The 21,280-nt window shown below is 39.4% G+C and overlaps 1 protein-coding gene across 2 annotated transcripts in view; it reads left to right on the top strand.

Annotated features, from left to right (window-relative positions):
* Nucleotides 1-21,280, top strand: part of MDGA2 (MAM domain containing glycosylphosphatidylinositol anchor 2) — a 241,464-nt gene that overhangs the window by 47,024 nt on the left and 173,160 nt on the right. For both annotated transcript variants that reach the window (XM_075192161.1, XM_075192162.1), the window contains exons 3-4: nucleotides 4,749-4,881; nucleotides 10,035-10,304. In XM_075192161.1, the coding sequence (XP_075048262.1) occupies nucleotides 4,851-4,881; nucleotides 10,035-10,304 (301 nt within the window). In that variant the 5' untranslated portion in view covers nucleotides 4,749-4,850. The remainder of the gene's footprint in view (nucleotides 1-4,748; nucleotides 4,882-10,034; nucleotides 10,305-21,280) is intronic.

Below are 21,280 nucleotides of genomic sequence, written 5' to 3' on the forward strand. Positions count from 1 at the left end.
TATCAATCAAATAGTATTGCCACTTTAATATAGTAATATATTCAAATTGCCCCCATAGTAAAATAATACAATAATATTGCCTCTTAATATAATTGGAAAAAAATGCCCCATAAGTTAATTATACATTAATTTTGCCCCTTAATCAATAAATAATGGTTGTTCCCATAATTCCTAAATCAATAATGCCTCATCTTATCTTCTGAATAGCAAGATAGCTCAAAAACAATGTGGAGTTTATGATATAAAAAATCTGGATGGTGAAATGTTATTGGCTGCTGAGAAGGGTTGGGGCTTTGTGATCCAGAGGCAAAGATTTATGATTTGGGGGCATGATTTGGGTCCTGGGTGCATTGGGGGTATTGCCTAAGACAGGGGTCAGGGAACTTTTTTACCTTTTACCCCTAAATATATTTAGATACGCCGACGTTATTTGAAAGGAAGGAAATCATATATTATTAATTATTGGAATTCAAACTTTTATTGAATCTATTCAAAAAAATTTTGAAAGCTTCAACTTCAAAACTTCAGGTTTTGGAGAAATGATGTTGCTTCATTTTTGTTACGAGAGCATCAATATTGGGGCATTTTGATGTCGGAGCAATTTGGATACAGTCTTCAGCGTCCAATCAATTTCTCTGCTTTGTTTTTATGTTCGTTAGAGTGGAAAATCCTTGTTCGCAAAGGTAGGTTGTTGCAAAAGGCAGCAACTTTTTGACTGCCTCCTCATGTACAATGAATGCCTTTGCAGCTGTTGACATCCAAAAATATGACAGATCTGCTTTGTTTTCAAATGCAATATGTGCTTCATTATTGCATCAAAGCTCAAGAAGTGCTTCTGCCAACCCTTGAGGCTCTTCTGGTACAACAGCAATTTCACATTTAAAGGGGTCTACAATCCAACTGACAGCATGTATATCGGCAGCATTACCCCCAGGAATTTCATTTTTACCCCATTTGGGGTAATGTACCCCTGTTCCCTAACCATTGGCCTAATTGGTCATGATTTCCAAATTGTGAACTCTGAGAAGTATGCAAGACGGTCAAGGCCCGATGTTCTCTTGCAGTTACAGCCAGGTCTGGCTCCTGCATCTTTGGAACCTGATCAGGCACTTTCACGAAATTTCCGTATGGCTCTGAAAATCGTTACACAAGAACACACTGACTGCGGTGCAATCTATCTATGAGCTCTCAGGTCTCAGGATGTGCCAACAATCACAACAGAAGCCTGAGAAGTGTGAAGAGCATTGTGGTACTTGTCTGGACCTTGTAAATAAGGATGCACTAAATCATAATTCTGCACTAGAGAAGTTGTCCTGCTCTTATCAATAACACCTTTTCTGGTTTTGACTGGTGGCTTTCACACACATACACAAAAAGCAATTAAAGATATATTAATGTAGAGGCTATTTTTAGTTTTAGGTTCAAGTAGGCATATTTGGGAAGAAGCATCACTGTTAAAGGAAATCTGAAATTTAAAATATGGAGTAGAAAATAGGTAATATTGAATATATAGAGGGAATATAGTATGAATATAGTATGAATCAGTCTGTACAGTAATGGTTAATCATTTTTTCAAAATTATTGAAAATATTGTTGGGAACAACATTGACAATATATGATACATATGTGTCTATGAACAGATAATACAGTCGTGAGTATAGAAATATGAGATATATAAACATAAATGCAATATTCAAAATATAAGCGTAATAAAGTATACTGTTTGGATGATGGTCTAAAACAGATTTGTATATGGTTTTAAGCAGATTCAGAATATATATCACAATAATATCAGCAGAATAAGATATATTTATGGAAGGTATTGTCTTGATATTTTGGAACCTACTGGTTCAAAAGTAACAGCGTATTTACAGGTCCAACAGTGGTCCTTCATGTAGCGTGTATAGAGTCAATACTCCTTTAATAAAGTGTGCAAAGTCACAACCTTCAAATGGCAGTTGGTGATCATGTGATGTTTGAGGAAAAAAAGAATGTTTTGCAAACCTTACTTCAGTGGAGAAAGTTCCATAGGAAGTTTAAAATATATCTATCATCATCATCTATTTATATAGCACTACTAATTCTGCAGCGCTGTACAGAGAACTCACTCACATCAGTCCCTGCCCCATAGGAGCTTACAATCTAAATTCCCTAACATACACACACACACACACGGATGGACGGAAACTAGGGTCAATTTGATAGCAGCCAATTAACCTACTAGTATGTTTTTGGAATGTGGGAGGAAACCGGAGCACCTGGAGGAAACCCACGCAAACACAGGGAGAACAAACTCCACACAGATGAGGCCATGGTCGGGTATTAAACTTATGACCCCAGTACTGTGAGGCAGAAGTGCTAACCACTGAGCCACCATGCTGTAAAATCCCTCTCTACACCTCTTCTCTTAAATGGTATTTTGATGGCTGAAAATGAAAGCTGATTGGATGATGTTAGATTTCTGTATTAAGACCTAAAAATTGCCAAATATGACTGCCAGAGGTCCCTATTGTATGTAAATATGTAAATGCCAGGACAGAACACAATAAAAATATGGTGGGGCTCCTATGGCACCTCCCCACCCACCCTAGTGCTACCATTTATATTAAGTTTTTCTTTTTTTATACTAAGATGTGTAGATATTGGTTGTTGGATCCACACAGCTTTAAGAAAATAACATGGGTAGCTGGCTTTCTGACTGTTGTACACTTTATATATAGATTTTAGCTTGAAGTGAGCTACAATCAACCCAAAATAAAGTAACTGTTGGTGGCTAATATAGCCAGGCGAGTCAATTCGGCAGCTTCCGAACTTCAGCTGAATAGCAGAGAACACAATTTCTGGGGCTTCGTCCAACAAGGTGCCACAGTGCCTAGCATGACGGCCTCTCAATGCTAGGATCATGAGTCCAGTTTTGACCAAGGCCCCAAATGTGTTGTCTCTAGTCTACACGTGTTTGTGCAGTAGGGAATTTAGATTGTAAGCTCCAGTGGTGCAGGAACTGATGTGAATGATTACATATCCTCTGTGCAGCGTGATATAAAAAAAAACTAATGACAAATATATAAAATCCCACCGTTTAACTACATTTGAAGAATGTATTGGGCCTAAAATGTTACCATACATTGCATCAACTTAACAAAATAAACATGTTGGCTTATTCTACGGTGTGTATTTTGCAACCTACATGTACGGACGGATATTTACTAACAACGTGCAGCAACCTATAGCAATAAATCAGCAATGACTTTTATCTCTATAGTATACTTTCCGCATTGAAAGTCATTGCCTGATAGGTTACAATAGTGTAATTCACACTTGCACTTTTGAACAATTAAAGGTTTTGTTCCTAGGTAGCTAATACCAGCAGGTGGCGCCATTTAGCGCTGCAGCTCTCAGGGAGAAGGAACAGAACCACAGAATCTAATTCAATAGAGCAGAAATTCAACTGGGAGGGGTGGCCAAAAACTTATCCCCTTAAATGCAAAATGTTGGTTACAGCCTATGTGCTCTTTGTTAGAGAGTAACCCGCAATGTCTTGCTGTGTAAAATAACGTTTAAATAGGAACCGTATACTAAATTTCCAACACTGTTGGTACCAGGGCTAGATTGTCTTGAACATACATCATTTATCTCATGGCAGTTTTAGGAGGTAGCTTAAGGGGAAACAATGAGGATAGCTCTTAGTCAAAAATGTAACTTGTGCAAAGCATTGGCCATCTAAATAAAAAGTACACTGATAAATCTGTGTTTGAATGTTTAAATGGAAACTAAACTGAAGGCATCATTTGAAATGCTGTTACTTTGAATTTTATATCTTCAGTTTGTCAGAAAAGCTGTGTGCTCACAAAATCATTTAATAGCTGGTCCCTGGGTACAAATGGTACACAGCAGTAATGCTTCATTCCCTTATCAATATCCCAGGTATGGTGGCCGTAAGGCCTGAGCCTAAGGAGCCAGAATTTCCGGTGCTCTACCTTAAAGAGCGCTCTTTGCTTAACCCCTTAATGACAGGAAACTTATAGCATCATGGCCAGATACATTTTAGGGTTTTTACTATGCGCTAGTTAAATACCAGTATTTTTTTATAGTATCTGGGTGAAATTTACATTGCTTATTTCATGACATAATAGGTCGTTCCTTTAGTAGCATTTTTAAATTGTAGGGATTTTTAGAGTTAAATTAGACAAATATAGTACAAACAATAAGTCCTTAAATGTGTTACCTATTACTCTCATTTATTTTTATACTTAATATGTGTAATTTTCTAAAGTTTAGGGAATGTTACAAGAACTAGAGATGAGGGTGAGTTTTTTATTTTTTATTATATTATGTATATTTTTATAAATGTTTATTATTTTTAATTATAGTCTCCTCTAGACACTACAAATCTATTTTAATTTTTACAGCAACTGTTTTGTTTTGCTTCAGTTAAATCCAAACAAACCATTACGTTTGTTTATTTTTTTTTACACTGAGTGCTAATCTGTTTCGTTTTAGACCCAGTAGCCCCGTTTCTCCCGAGCGGTGATGCAGGAGATGGAAGTACTCCAAGGTCTTCTTTTTAGGATTAGTCTAGTCTGACCAGATGTAACAACCAATGACTTTACAGTCAGTTTTCCACAGTCATCCTTTGTGTGATATGTTTCATAGTGTTCCATTATTCGCTCTATCAGTTTTATGTTCCAATAAACGAACAAGAGGTCAAGCACCAAACTTTACTTCTCTTAATCTTTGTTCTTCACTAGGGTGAGACGAAAATTTTGAAGCTGAAGAATCTCAGACCTCAGGATTATGCCAATTACAGCTGTATCGCCTCAGTACGAAACGTCTGCAACATTCCCGATAAGATGGTTTCCTTCAAGCTTTCCAACAAAACAGGTAACCGATTTCCCACTGATAAATAATATTTCTTGAATGATTGCATTATTATATCCAATATGTGCATGCAAATGCTTTACAGTTTGCGTAGCATCAACAACTTTCTGGTAGAAAAAGCTACACTATGCTGCACTGACATATTTAATGAGTTGAGAGTCGTTAAGAATGTATCCCACTCTCTCTGATTGTGTAAAATGGTAATTTTGCTTTTAGGACCCTTGCTTCTGTGTCTGGCTGAAACCTCTAAAAAATGTTTGCATCTGAAAAGTTAGACCCAAAGTTCAGAGATGGATGCAGAGAACCATTCTATTTCACCTGCCTAATGGCCCATGTAACCGCTTAATTTGCAGGGGCAAATGCAGAATTTATAGAGGGGGTTTGACCAGCATGAAAGGGGTGTGGCTATCATTTTATTCAGTGCTTGGATGCTCTACAACCCTTCCCAGTCCCTTCAAATACATAGGCAATGACATGTGCACTACTGTTGGGTGCACGCAGCTCCCCCTTTACAAACAAAACAGTGTGACGCTGGATATACCTCCCAACTGTCCCTGTAGTGTGGACAAAGTCCTGACTGAGCAGGACAGTCACCCAAATTTGGGACTGACCAACCAGAATCAGGACAGTTGGCAGACTATCATGGTCTATCCTTCCTGTTGTTGCTGCTTACCTTACTTGGCTGCTGCTGTTGTCCTAAGCTCAGTTGCTGCCTGTCTGGATCCTGGAATGTTGGAGCCCTGTTTGGAAAAAGCATAGGAACATGAAATATGGAAAGCCTAGCAATGAGTGAACACTCTAGACCTCCCTCCCCCTGAGCATCCCAATATATAAGTTTAACCTGCAGTCAGGTACTTGACCCCTCCACTCCACCCTCTGTGTGCAAACCTGATTTGGGTAGCTTAAATAGATCTGTAAGTCCCATTAGTTATAGCTATCTTATTAAAGAAATATTGGGTGACTGTTTTGTGAGAACTCGTTCAGGTCACATGGGTTCCTGGTTTGTCATTTGACAATTGAAGGTTGGGAGGGGTATAACACAAACAAAAGGCTACTGAAACATCTCATGAAAATACAACAGGTGCCCAATAGACAAATGTCTCAAACTGCCTAAAAACAATTTTATCAGGCTGTGAATTATTTTTCGGTTGTCATGTGTAAATGCTAGAAATTAATTTTGTTTTAGTGGAAGTTATATTTAGCTATATCCAGCTGGAATTAGATGTTTTACTGCATAATTGTTATTTACTCTGACATTATAATCAAGCTGTGCATAATTAATAAATTTAGATATGAGGTTCTCCAGTAACTCAGTGTTCTCTTTGCAAAATCAATATGTATGGGAGATATATATGTCTGCCTCTGTAAAAAAAAAAAAGTGCCTCTTGCCTTGAAACATTTAATTTCTGCTTGTCCTCAGAATGTAACCTGATCTCTTAGTCTGAGCAACTAGCCATCAGGCTTCTTGGTGGTCAGTTGATGGCAGAGAAATGATTGAAAGGAAAGGATGGGTTATTCTATTAATGGTCCAAAGCCTCTATACTGACTACAATGTATGTCACATGACTGTAGTTCCCATGGCAACCACAGTCACATGAGTTGAATTGAAAGCCCGAGCCTGGGTTTTCAGCTCCACTGCGCATGCACAAACCGTCTAGCCAGGTGACATATGCGCATATCCACCATGATTGTACTAGCGAAGCGGTCAGTTATGTCTTACTGCTACCAGCCAATAACGTTCAGCTACCCCTGGTGACATTTCATTTATTAATTGAGGCCATCATTTAATTTTTTTTGCATGTTGTTATGTAAATCGGATGCAGCCAACAAAATTCTTGCTGAGATTTGGGCTGCTCCTCCAGATTCCATGTGATTTCACTCTCAACTTGCTAGGGTATCTGCCATTTGAACTCAATTATAACACTAGTTTTTAAAGATGAAAATACTGTATCACCTTTGCCCCCCCAAAATGTAGACACCTTGGTTCATTATACTGTTCTTTGTCATGTACAGAATTCTATCTACAAAGTGCTTCCTATTAAGGGATCATTGCTTTACATGTTACCAGGGCATTGCCGACTTCTCTTATCAGCAGCCGGCTTTCATTTACAGGCTCCAGAGAGACCAAAGTAGTAACTGGCAGAGGTCCTGGCTGTATGTTGGGACCCAATTAAACTTCTGTTAGTTTGAATGAAATGTAAAATCCTCACACTGTCAGTTCTTTCACTTTGGAAAGAGAAAGTCACAGATTTGATAAAATTCTTCCCCCTTCAGAAAGATTCACAGTGGTAGAATTTAAGGAGCATCCACTGCGTACCCACTCTGGAGGCAGCCATGTTAAAGCTTGGACCAATATTCAGTAAGAATGCAAACACTTCATAACCTATATTCATGTACTTGACAATATTTTGAGGCCCTGGGTCAGAGCAAATTAATAGGATTCATTGTCAGGAATGTGATAGATTGGAACACTGGGCATAATGGTTGCACAGTGATTAACATTGATATTTCACATTGCTGGGGTCATGGGCTGTTGTGGAAGTGGTGTTGGGGGGAATATACAGTGGTACGCCATACCACCTCTTCTCCTACTGACACATTGTAAACCTTGAATTCCATTCACTTATATTTTCCATATCACCACTTCTAAGTTTCCACTTTGACCATTGGTCATGGGTTCAAATCCAACCAGATCAGCGTTTGTGTTTTTGTGTGTGTGTGTTAGGGAATTTATTAATTCAACATAGAAAATGTCTGCCTCTACTATATGTAGATAATGACTACACTAAGCCCTTTGCTATGATTATTCAAGTCAACAATATATTTTATTTATTGGAATAACAATTGTTGTTAACATATTTTTCATTACAAATACATGTATCCGTTGTTTTCCTGAAACACTTTTCTCTTCCACAGTCTGGTAGTTTCTCGGGTTAACTGTAGAAATAGTAGAATTATAAAGATTACTGGTGATTACAAGGTTCCTGAGCCAGCGTAGACGAGTCAAGGGCCTGACATCTAATGTGTGACCAACACTAAATCATTTTTACAATCTGCGCTTCTGTTTTGTCCTATAAATCAGTGCACTGGAAACCAAAAGACAGATGGAAGGTAAAGAAGGATTTTATTCCACTCTTTAAGCTCATTTTAATTCTAGGCCAAAGCAAAACAAGTAATTAAACTTTAGCACTTTGTTATGAATAATACTAAACCTCTCGGTCTAGCTGAAATTTATGGACATACAGAATGTCATTGAAGTGAAAGGCATAAAACCAGCACAACAAACTCAAATGCTCACAACTTGCCAATAAGTTAAAAAAGAATTAAAAATAATAAAGCAATACCACTTACTAACAAAGTTTGGGGTCTTCATTAGTGTGGAGGGAAAAAAAAATAAATAAAAAGTACAAAAAAATTATTAGCTTCTTCTCTATGCCCAGACATTTAAATTACGTCTCAACATTTCAATACAGAATGAGGGACATTTCTGACAACAGGGGGATTGGTAAAAGTGCAAAAATGTGCAGTACTCAGCTGTCCACACATAGCCTTATATGCTTCTGTATAGTCTCACATGTTCCCCACAGCTTATATAAACCTATCAACCCATAAGCCTTAGTGCAGTGTTTTCCAAATCCAGTTCTCAAAGAGCTCTAACAGTGCAAGTTTTCCAGGTCACCAGTAAAATAATTAGTGCCACCTATGGATCTGTTATAATGTGTCAGTCTATAATGTATAATATTTTAAAAAGTTAAACATGCCCATCTCCGTCCAACTCACACCCCAGCACCTTAAAGATGCGGCACCCTCACTCCACGAGTGTGACACTTTTGTACGAGTGTCACAAAATTATACAAAAATATGTGACTAACACAAAGAATGACTAATACACAAAACCCATAAACACCCATGTGCAATCACAACATTTTTTACATAACAAAAAAAAAATTAGTACCAGATTATGTACTTTTGTGTCTGACCCTAAATCTTCATCAGTGCTTGCGCAAAGTGCACGTTTGGTGTCCAAAACCAGGGCCGTAACTAGGGCTGTGCAAGAGGGGTGACCTCCAAGGGTGCAACGCTGAATGCGGGGTGCAGTTTCGGAATATTGTATGATCATTTGGCTAACATTGAGGGCAAGTGGAATGGCATTTAATTTCTCGCCCAAGGCACTAAAATTTTAACTTCTGGCTCTATCCAAAACACTAAGTACATTTTGGAGGCAACTTTCTCGGGTTGCTGTAATCATCTTAAATAATTATTGGAACAATTATATAAGGTCTGTCTATATTTGTATTATATAATGACCATAAAATATAAATAAATTTACTTCACTGTTCCTCCAAATGAAAGTCCTATCAGCACCCCCCCCCCCCCCAAAAAAAAAAAATATATATTTATAAATCACCAGGGTAGATAATGGAAGAAAAAGGTTTTTCCTAGTGAAACACATCTCCTAAACTTGAAATTTAGAACGGGCATTTAGTTATAGATGTATCATAATCATTAAGGGTTTAATAAAGTCCATTAGAGTGAAAGTATTTGTTGTTTACGAAAGATGTGTAGTATTGTGCTTGGGAATGGTATTGTTTCATAGGGTGAAACTAATACTGTTTTTGGATGGGGTTTCCTCTTTTGATCTTTAAATTGGTTTAACAAGCAGTTAAACCAATGACAACATTTAGAGAAGTTTTCCACCTTTAGACAACTTTATTTTGTTGGCTTGTACATGCCCTTTTGAAACTTTGACTAATTACTTTTGTTATCTTTCTGGTTTGAACTGTGCTTTCCAGCAAAGCCATCATATCAACCAAGCAGAATAGTTTTACTTGTGGACCCATTGGACACAACTCAGAACTGCACTTCAATGCACATTTCTATCAAAAGCAAAGCTACTCCGTGTCATGTCCAAAGGCGACAGAATTAAACAGTGCTACCTGGTTAAAATAGTCCTTGCTGGAGCCTGGAAGATAAATCAAGATATTCTGAGAAAATTATTAGATAACGTTTTAAGAGCAATAAACTAAAGTCATCTGGTGGACAATGTCTTTAAGTTAAATATAAAGTATAATATTTGTACTTATAGAATATTTGAATTTAGTAGTAAATAAAGTAATTTACTTATTTTGCTCTTTTTTTCTCCCTTCTATTTTTAGCATCTCCGTCTATTAAACTGCTGGTGGAAGATCCCATTGTTGTAAATCCGGGTGAAACAATAATGTTAGTGTGCGTTACCACCGGTGGGGAACCAACGCCAACATTGACTTGGGTGAGATCCGTTGGGAATCTCCCAGAAAAGACTCTACTAAGCAGTGGGACACTGACTATACCGTCTATTACTTCCGAGGATGCTGGGACCTACAGCTGTGTCGCCAATAACAACGTCGGCAATCCGGCAAAAAAGTCCACCAGCATAATAGTAAGAGGTAAGAGATATACACCACTTAAACTTATTATTGAGCACAGGAGTCTCCATGGTAAGAGATCTAGCTTAGGATTATGTACTTTACAAAATGTCAGTGTAACAGAGCTGGAACCATCCACTGAAGCTGCGGCTCAGGCAACATCAAGAGAATGTGTGTGGTTCAGGAATGGAGTCTGTTTACTGCTATGGCACCAATAGTTGGCAGCGGAGCGTTTGCAGGGGAATGATAAGTGCTATGCTCCCTTCACACGAGCCTACAGCAGTACTTCTTTGTAGTTTAAAAGCCTGGGGTTATTTTTATATAGACTGGTGGGATGTTTTACAGATTTTGCAAATGCTTCCCATCCTATGGAAATCTACCACTGGACTCTATAGTTGTTGTCAGATAGTTTGTGAATATGAAGAGTTATATCATGCTTGTGTAAAGTCTCACTTTCTGCTGATGTTTGTTGGAATTTTACCAACTATATAAGAGTACATTGTCCTTGGATTGGTCAAAATCTATATTATTCTAGGTACTTTGTGGTGCAATGATGTGTATTAATTGGACATGAGTGCTAACTGGATAGATTGGGGTAATATTTGTCTGGGCAGTGGGGAATGAATCTGTGATTTGGTCAATTAGTTTGTGTATATGTAGTTGTTGATAAAACTGAACGGGTATGGTCCTATCACATTCTCTAAACTGGCCACAAAAGTTATAGTCCGGCAGGCCGATTTGGCTAGTTCAGACCAAACTGGACCCATGTTGTAGTTTGTGAGAGTCACCAAACGATAGTGATAGACATTTTATAGGGTAGATATGACATTCTGGTTTCTCAATTAATCAGTTGATGTGATTCCATTATCTGACCCCAAGGAGTCTGCATTTAAAACATGACCTGGCCACCAAATGACTTGATCTGTGCAATCATGTCCTATCATTTTGTCATCAGATCACAAAACAATCATCAGCTTGCATGAGGCCGTCTTAATATGTAAATGATTTATTCTGAATTAAGACTGCATTAGCTTAAACCTTTACATTAACCCCAATCCACCATGTACACCAAGGGGTATATTTAATAAGCGATTCCGACGAACCGTTGAGTTATTATAATCTAAAGCAAACTATATATCCCAAAATAATCCCAATACTGTAGAGCACAACCATCATCCACAATTCCGTAAAATACAAATCATCACCGTTAATCCAATATTCTTTATTTTTATTTGTATAAACAGAGTACTTATAGATATAGTACATACTTGTGCTATTATGAGTGGAGCAGCTCTTTTTATTATTATACTGTTATTCAATTAGTGTTTTGTACTTTTTATCTGTAAAGGCACTCTTACTCCACAAATGTATGTACCGAATTATGCCAATTAGAGGAGAAAGCATATGCTAGACATACTTTTATGCTGTATCTCTGTACAGACTATGAATTATGTCTTTGTTACATCTTTGCTTGGTCTTTATCATATATTCTAATGTCTAGACAACGATCGCACCCCCAGTTACTCAATCATTTGTATCATGGGGGATGACACTGGCAGGAGAACCCTGAGAGTAGATAAAGGAATTCTGAAACAGAGAAAAGACAACGGCATTCTACTGAAATATGAGCTCCGCAATCAGACATAGAAAATCAGTAATGTCATATATTAAAAATAGTATTTTGCAGTTATCTCTGATTATTTCCATTAGATAATTACTAAAAAAAAATAGGGTTCGAATGCCTTAAAGAATTGTGCAGTAGTTGTATGGTTTATCTATATATTAATAGCACAAGTACGACTTGTATGCGTTTCTTATTTCTGTGATGCCATTCTCTGAGCGGTGGCCCATCATATACCAAATTAAAGGTCTTGTGGGTATATTTACTAAACTGCAGGTTTGAAAAAATGGAGATGTTGCCTATAGATTCTATATATCATTTGTTTAGTACATTCTTTAAAATGACTGCTAGAATCTGATTGGTTTGTGTAGGCAACATCTCCATTTTTTCAAAAATGCAGTTAAGTACTATACCCGTGGGTCTGTAGATTTGTAGAAAAAATATTGGAGTTGTAATTGGTTACATCGTTTCGGAGTTATTTCACAAAACATCCTCCCCCCATTTACAACAATGCATTACTATTGTCCTCTGGAAAATATGACGGTTGCCAGTACACCTGTGCATCTGCTACGTGCTCTGGAATCTGTGACAGTTGGTGAACTCTCCCTGTGCACCTTCTGGGTGACCTGGAACATGTGACCTGCTGGGTGGTCTGGAAACTATGACAGTTATTTGCAGCCACATATATCAGTGCATCTTGCTGGGACCATGCCCAGCAATTTTTCTTCAATAGAAGAAGTTATACATATATTGTAGTGTATAAAGACATTCTTTAGTTCCTTTAATATAGTGATTGATAATATAGTTATTTATTCATTACACCCCATTATTAAAATGTCTACATGTAATGTAGTGTATAAAAAAAGTTATTGGCTACTGTTAATAAGATAATTTAGTTATTACATGTCAGTTTAATTTAAGGTGGTTACCGCTGAGTTTCTCTAGTTTATTACAATGCTGGTGTAAAAATGCATGTGATCAATGAATGGAGAAAATCACGTCACTGTGACAGTATCAAAAAACTAAAATACTAAATGTTGGCCTTTGAGTACAAAAGTTTAGCTCAGTGCTGGTAAGTGCAAGATCTTTAAAAAATTATTTACTTTGAAAGTAATGTAAGTTTTATACATACCATCTAAACAAGGGCATTGCATATGACAGGTACTGTGTTCAAATATAATTTGTTGGTGATACTAAGTAAATAATCTGCTGTATTTCCTTGTACTTTTGGTGCTAGGTGGCGCTGTTCAGCTCTGTTTATACAGTAGGTGGTATCTTATTAAAGGGGTTATATTCCTCAGCCAGCATTAATTGTTGGCCGTTGTATTTTAAAGACATCAGCCCACAAAACACTTGAACTAGAGAATGGTTAGTTTGGAAGAGACGGGACAGTAAGTTATTAGATATGAGCTAAAGATGGTTACATGTGATTAGTAGCCACAGTCACGCCCAGTCAATTACAGCCCTTGCGGCTCTGTAGTGCTAACCAGCCCTCCTCTTAAAGAGTTTTAAGTGTCTGTTGGTTAAATCACTGTATTTGACAAACACAATTGAGAGAGCTGAGCTATGAAAGCTGCCTGGGTTTACAACTATAGATGTATGAATCCCTAAAAAATTCACTTCTGCCACTTCAGGGTCCATTCTTGTTAATCACTCAGCCACCACAGCCTAGAGCAGGCCTGGCCAACCAGTGGCTATCCAGCGGTGTTGTGAAACTTCAAACCCCAGCATGCTTTGCCAGTCCATAGCCAGCAGGGTATGTAGGGATTTGGTTTCCCAATACCTGTAGAGCCACAGGTTGTCCAGGCCTGGCCAGAAGGGATAAGTGGGAGAGTCAGTGCTTTTAAATGGAGGGATTTCGGGAGCTGGCACACTTTTTCCTTAGCTCCTCCCTTCACCAACCCTGTGCTCATTAGTCTGGGGCTGGTTATCATTTAAGCCAATGACAAGCAACCTGAACAACTTCAGGGGCCACATGGGCAGCCCTTAACCCTTCAATAGGGCCGCATATTACCTTTAATTTCATTAATAAGGTAAAACAATATATTTAATCAAAGAAAGAAACACCTATGTGTAATAACATATCAGCAGGCATTTTAAACAAGTGTTACAATCTATAATAAAACAAACATACAATAAAGCAGGGGTGAGATGAGGGCCACAACTGAAGGCTCGTAGGGCTGCAATGCACCCTAGGGCCACTTGTTGCCCATCACTGCCTTAAGCAGTAGGACCCCCTGCTTGTTATCTTCTTATTAAAGGAAACCAATCCTAAGGGGCCGGTTGAGAATTCAGTGGGGGAGGAGACTTGATAACCATTGTTTTATTTATTTAGTTTTGTCTCCAATTTAAAGTCCCTACGTCATCCTAACTCTCATGATTTAATTAAGCCATCAGTAAGGCTCAGCTGGGCAATAATTTCAATAAAAAATTGAAAGTGCTAAATTGAAAGCGGTGGCACTAAACGGGGAGGAGTTTGGATTTCGATGTGATGTTTTACCTTTGCACACAATGAATGTTCCCCCTCTCGGCACATTGAGGCCCACTATTATCTTACAGGGCGATTCCCTGGGTGCAGAGAGGAGGTGCGTGCCTGAACATGGCCTACCTCCCAACATTTAGAATCCTGAAAGCGGGACAAAATAAGCCCCACCCCTGTTCCACTCAAACTCTGCCCACAAATGGGCAAATTTGGATAAAATAGCACTTGCTTTTCTGTTAAGCCCCGCCCCATTTGCGGCCTGGATGTTCCTCTAAATTGGGGGCACTTGGGAGGTCTGCACTGGGCACCCACTGAGGGGCAAAGTCAAGGTGTTTTTGCGTTGCGTATGAGCTGTACTTGGTAAATGATGTCTCTATCACCACCGGCGCCACCTCACTGCTGGGAGGTTTCATACGTTGCTGCTTTTTGTAACCTGGCAGCGCCCGTTACAGGGTCTGGTGGAGGCACAGAGCGGATTTTTGGTTCAAAGAGACACCTATTTCATATCCACTTTTCATTCATATTTATTTAGTGTTTGTCTGTATTTATATGTGTGACTGTTGTAGTGTGTAGATTATTATTATTATTATTATTATTTATTATTATTATTATTATTATTATTATTATTATTATTATTATTATGTTTCAGAAGGTTTAAAAATAATAGATTAGGAATTACTGTTTTATAACGTTTATAGAACAGTTTGTGATTTTTTTTTTTTTGTTTTGTAACACATTTTGGTATTATGTGTTACTATTTCTAGCATCTTGAACAGAAACAGCAGGGTGTAAAATACTTTGTTTCAAGACATTGCTTCCTAAAAATGAATGCATGTCTGTTCATGGTCTAGTGAATTGGAATAAACAATCGTGCATCCTTTCTATTTGTTTTTTGGGCGTGCAAATTTGTTAGCTCTTGCTAGCATCTCTAAAGGAACAATAAGGAAGACAACACAAAAACAAAACGCTACACACTACCTACCTGCAACTACATTTCCCTAGCTGTCACTTGCTGTAGACACACCTATCTCTAGCTGTCACTTGCTGTAGACACACCTATCTCTAGCTGTCACTTGCTGTAGACACACCTATCCCTAGCTGTCACTTGCTGTAGACACACCTATCTCTAGCTGTCACTTGCTGTAGACACACCTATCTCTAGCTGTCACTTGCTGTAGACACACCTATCTCTAGCTGTCACTTGCTGTAGACACACCTATCTCTAGCTGTCACTTGCTGTAGACACACCTATCTCTAGCTGTCACTTGCTGTACACACACCTATCCCTAGCTGTCACTTGCTGTAGACACACCTATCCCTAGCTGTCACTTGCTGTAGACACACCTATCTCTAGCTGTCACTTGCTGTACACACACCTATCCCTAGCTGTCACTTGCTGTACACACACCTATCCCTAGCTGTCACTTGCTGTAGACACACCTATCTCTAGCTGTCACTTGCTGTACACACACCTATCCCTAGCTGTCACTTGCTGTAGACACACCTATCTCTAGCTGTCACTTGCTGTAGACACACCTATCTCTAGCTGTCACTTGCTGTAGACACACCTATCCCTAGCTGTCACTTGCTGTACACACACCTATCTCTAGCTGTCACTTGCTGTACACACACCTATCCCTAGCTGTCACTTGCTGTACACACACCTATATCTAGCTGTCACTTGCTGTACACACACCTATCTCTAGCTGTCACTTGCTGTACACACACCTATCCCTAGCTGTCACTTGCTGTACACACACATATCTCTAGCTGTCACTTGCTGTACACACACCTATCCCTAGCTGTCACTTGCTGTACACACACCTATCCCTAGCTGTCACTTGCTGTAGACACACCTATATCTAGCTGTCACTTGCTGTACACACACCTATCTCTAGCTGTCACTTGCTGTACACACACCTATCCCTAGCTGTCACTTGCTGTAGACACACCTATCCCTAGCTGTCACTTGCTGTAGACACACCTATCTCTAGCTGTCACTTGCTGTAGACACACCTATCTCTAGCTGTCACTTGCTGTAGACACACCTATCTCTAGCTGTCACTTGCTGTACACACACCTATCCCTAGCTGTCACTTGCTGTAGACACACCTATCTCTAGCTGTCACTTGCTGTACACACACCTATCCCTAGCTGTCACTTGCTGTACACACACCTATCCCTAGCTGTCACTTGCTGTAGACACACCTATCTCTAGCTGTCACTTGCTGTAGACACACCTATCTCTAGCTGTCACTTGCTGTACACACACCTATCCCTAGCTGTCACTTGCTGTAGACATACCTGCTGCATCTTATGGGCTGTGTGGGTTTAAAGTGAAGTGGTTTTAAAAAACAACTTGCACCATCCCCATCAGTATAGGTGTTTTGGATTGGTGTTGATAGATTTGCCTTGCGAGGCAATTTTGGTGAATTTCATGAATGCGTTCATTACCGTGAGGTTGTTGGGTACACAGTGATGCTTTATTTTACCTGATACATTTCCTTCTCTTGCTATATAAACGACTAAAGTCTTAGTGCAAATGTTTCTTGGCAATGCAAAAGCACAAATTCACTTTTCTGATGTAGCATAAAAATCCCCATTTTGGATCCAACAGTTCTGCATTTAAACAATTGTCTTTCCTTGATTATTTCTACACACTTGTCTGACTGCCTATCTGCATACAGTGTACCATGGTTGCTAATTCTTCACCACTGGCAACATTATCATTCTTCATCCTTGTCGATTATCAAACCTTGACTCTCATCATCCTGACCAGCACTCTCTTCATCATCCCCATTCCAACACAACACTCTCATTCCCGTTTGCCTGTTTAATGCATCGTGAAGACATATGGATATGTCAATGTTGGTTTGGAGAAGGAAACAGCTCGTTGAGGTGATCACTCTCATTATCCTTCGGGATTTAGCTTAACTGCTCTAGCAAACTATGGGTAAAATGTTACTAATGAAACAATCATGCCTGCTCACAAACATGGACACAGTTCAGCAGTTTCCAGATGTCTTTCCATCAGTTGTCATTTGCTTTGGTGACAAAAGACATTACTCACAAATATTGGATATATGGTAACAGTCACTGATGGCTTTTCAGTGCTCATGCGTATTCTAGCAAATTCAATATAGAATTCCATCTAGTTGGAAGATCCCATATGAGGGGATGTTTTGGCAAATTGTTCTTTGTAATGTGGCAAGAACATTTCTTGCGCCATGTGATCTGTTAAAATGGGCACTGATCTTCCTTGCAAATGCTAATATCACCATCATCATCATTTCGTCATCATTTATTTAATTATGTAGCGCCACTAATTCCACAGCACTGTACAGAGAACGCACTTACATCAGAGCTTCAGTCTAATTTCCCTAACATACACACAGACACAGACAGACTAGGGTCAATTTGATAGAAGACAGTTAACCTACTAGTATGTTTTTGGATTGTGGGAGGAAACCAGAGCACCCAGAGGAAACCCACGCAAACACGGGGAGAACATACAAACTCAACACAGATAAGGCCATGGTTGGGAATTAAACTCATGACCCCAGTGCTGTGAGGCAGAAGTGCTAACCACTAAGCCACTGTGCTGCCCCCCTAATATGCTTTCAATGTCTTGGTAAGTGAAGAGCATGAGAAAAATCTGAAATGTTCAGAAATTGCTCTGACTGCTAGGCAGTAACGATATGCATAGAAGTTCCAATGTTAAGTTGTCTGGAGGCAATGCTTTACTTATTATGTTTTTTTAAGCTTTGAGGTCAATGATAATGAAGATGATGACAATGACAGTGAAGAACCTATGGGTTGACCTTTTCTGGACACTCTAGAATCACCCAGTGAGCAGTGAAAGCCAGATATTGACCTTAACCCTGATCACTCAACCACATACCAGTTGTGGCATGAACCGGACTATACACTGACTTAATAATGTGTCACATTATCTGGAACTGAGATTGCTGGTATTGACGTACTCTACAGTGAGGTGCGGAGCCTAACGTGCCTCCGGTCTTCTCCAGAGACCCCCGCATGGGAGTTTGTGTTTAGCTGTGGGAAACGCGCAGGTCGTGGTCCTCAAACAGAGTTACCAGCCAAGCAACAGATGGCAAGGATGGTCAGGTGATCTGGGTCAAACTGTGCAGACAGGAACAATGCAAAGGTGATCCAAAAGTGAGGTCAGACAGACCGGGTCAAACACAGGAGTCCGCTCCACGCCAATAGGGATAGACAGAAGTGAGGTCATAAAGAAGCCGAGGTCAAACACTGGAGTCCATAAGCAGGTGGACAAATAGGTAGTGCTAGAGTAGAGGGTACCAATACTCTGGCACCCTTGTGGTGCCAGAGGCAAGTATAAATAGAGGAGCAAAGATCACATGATTACCAGCGGCGGTGACGTAAGCAGCTGCCGCTGGATCCTGGAATAGAGTGCCGTTGCCATGCATTAAACATGGAGTAGGAGGGCCGCATCATAGGAGGCAGGCGTTCGTCTCTGTGCGGACGCAGAGACATATGGACGGCGCCTGTCTGTGTATAAAACCAGTACAGCATTGTTTGAAAAATAATAAAATTAGGTACTTGCCTTATTGGTCCTGCACTAGCCATCTATTGCTGAAATGAGGCAGATTCCGCAAGACATTATTTCTAAAACTATCATTAACTGTGCAATTAATAGGTTTATATTTACTTTTGGAACTGCCATCGGGTTTGTCGTCTTGTGTGTTTCTCCCAAAAGAGACTGAGGCTTTCCTTTATGTTGGATTAGAGTAACATTCCGAGCTTTGTTCCTTGGTGATGCAAGATGACACTTTGTGCACAAAATATACACTTGATCATTTCCATGTTACCCATGCCACCCTGAAGAGAACTTCCAAACCAACATTTTTTGGTTTTCTTTTTTTATGCTTTGCTCTCCTTAATGACTCAGGCCCATGGTATCTATGATGTAGAATGCTTGGGACAAGGATTCCATATAAATATATTTTTCCATAATTTAGAAAAAAAAATACATCCAAAATCCCCTCCAAATATTTTTATTGACTTATATGTTTCCCCAACACTGCTTCTGACATTCTCCTCCTGACTATATTGTGATGAGTACTGGACAGGAGATCTAATACTTTTACTATGTAAGACTATATATTAAACGTATATATGGCAGTGGGTGGGGGGCAAAAATCCATGATTCTAAGTGAATTGTGTCATTGGGAACCCGTCCCACCACATCACTAGGATGCAGGTAGGATGTAGGTGAGATCAGGGAGAAATTCCTGTTCTCTTGGGGTCAGGGAGAACTATCTAAAATTCAGGAGTCTCCCGAACATTCTGGCAGAGTAGGAAAGTATGGTTTCATATTTTAAAGACACCAATAAGGTTATATGTGGGGTTGGCAGGTCAAACTGAAACAAGAAAACATTGCATTTATATCTGTGATTTAACTAACCTGTTTTTTTATTGAAAGCCTGAAAAACGTGCTTTCTTCCCAAGTGCTTGAAAAAATAAGTGAAAACTCAAAAAAACATGCTCAAGGCTACGGTTCAGATCCTCCTCAAGAGAGGAAGGGACTCTCTATCGCCGACCACCCTTCCCCGCCGCAAGGCTAGGGAGATCCCTTTTTCCTAGCGTTCCACCAAAGCTTCCCCCATAGCACAGGATCTTCTCCTTCCCCCGAGAAGGGGAGACCTCAGAGGGTTCAGGGAAGTGGGAGCCACTAGGACCACACCACCTCCCCTAGATCATTGGGGATCGGACCCATAAGAACTACTGCACCACCGGCAATCCGTGAAAAAAAACATAAAAATAAGTCAAGTGACAAACAGTGAGAAAAATAAATAGTGCCGTGAAAAACGTCCCCAGCCTTCCGGCCGAGGTGTTACAAATTATTCCTACCTAGCCAGAAGGCCGGAGCAAGGAAGAGTGTGTAGCTGAATGTGAGGTTTGTGCTCTGTGCCACCGTGTCAAGTAAGGGTGACCAGACCCCAAGTGAGTTCAGGTTCCCCTGGGTCACTACTCCAGGGGCACTACCTCAGACTTTCAAGCTACCGTCCGTCTGGCCAGACCAAGCTTTCCCATGGCCCTTTCAGGGTGGGCAGATCCCCTATTTGGACAGATGCTCACTTGATCTTAGCCAAAAGGCCGACAAGCCTCACTTTTAACTTAGATTTAACTAACTTGTTACTCTCGGCAATCATCTGTGCATGGGAGTCATACAGTATGTTGATAAAACCTGTAGAATTGTAACACTCAACAGTTACCCATCACTGACAGATGTGTGAGAGACGGAAATTACAAAGCGAAAAATAAATAAACTGTAGATTGTGACAATAATTATGGCAGCTGGAAAATAAAGAAGCAGAGAGAATAGCTGGGGATGAAGAAAGCTGATTTATGTTCAGTGTTATTCAGGAAGAACCATAGGGTCATTGCTGCTGCTCTCCCAGGATTTTTATTTGCATGGCAGCCTGGTAAAAGCGTCGGTTTCAAATTCAAATTATAATGATGTCTAAATTGTATGAATACTAACAATGTGGTTTTGGAATCTGCATCCCACAAAATAAATATATAACATTACAAAGAAATGTAAAAATCACAGAAATACATAATTCATCCCTATGAAGATGAAATGGTATTCTTTGTTCGTACAGTTGAATCGATATCCATACATTAGTGAAAGACTGTCAGAAACCAAAATCCTCTGGTGCATGTGGGGGTGGAAGTTGGAAGCTGTTTTCTTTGTAGGGTATCTGCAAGTGAAATTTTACTAAATTCTATGTTCTCTATTTCTATTTTTTTTTTTTTTTTAGCAAACCATTCTACACAGAATTATACAAAGAATATTCAGACATTTTTCTCCTGCCCAGACAAGTTTAAATAACGTTTGAACTATTT

This window comes from Mixophyes fleayi, chromosome 12, assembly GCF_038048845.1.
Source record: "Mixophyes fleayi isolate aMixFle1 chromosome 12, aMixFle1.hap1, whole genome shotgun sequence".
Classification (NCBI taxonomy): Eukaryota; Metazoa; Chordata; class Amphibia; order Anura; family Limnodynastidae; genus Mixophyes; species Mixophyes fleayi.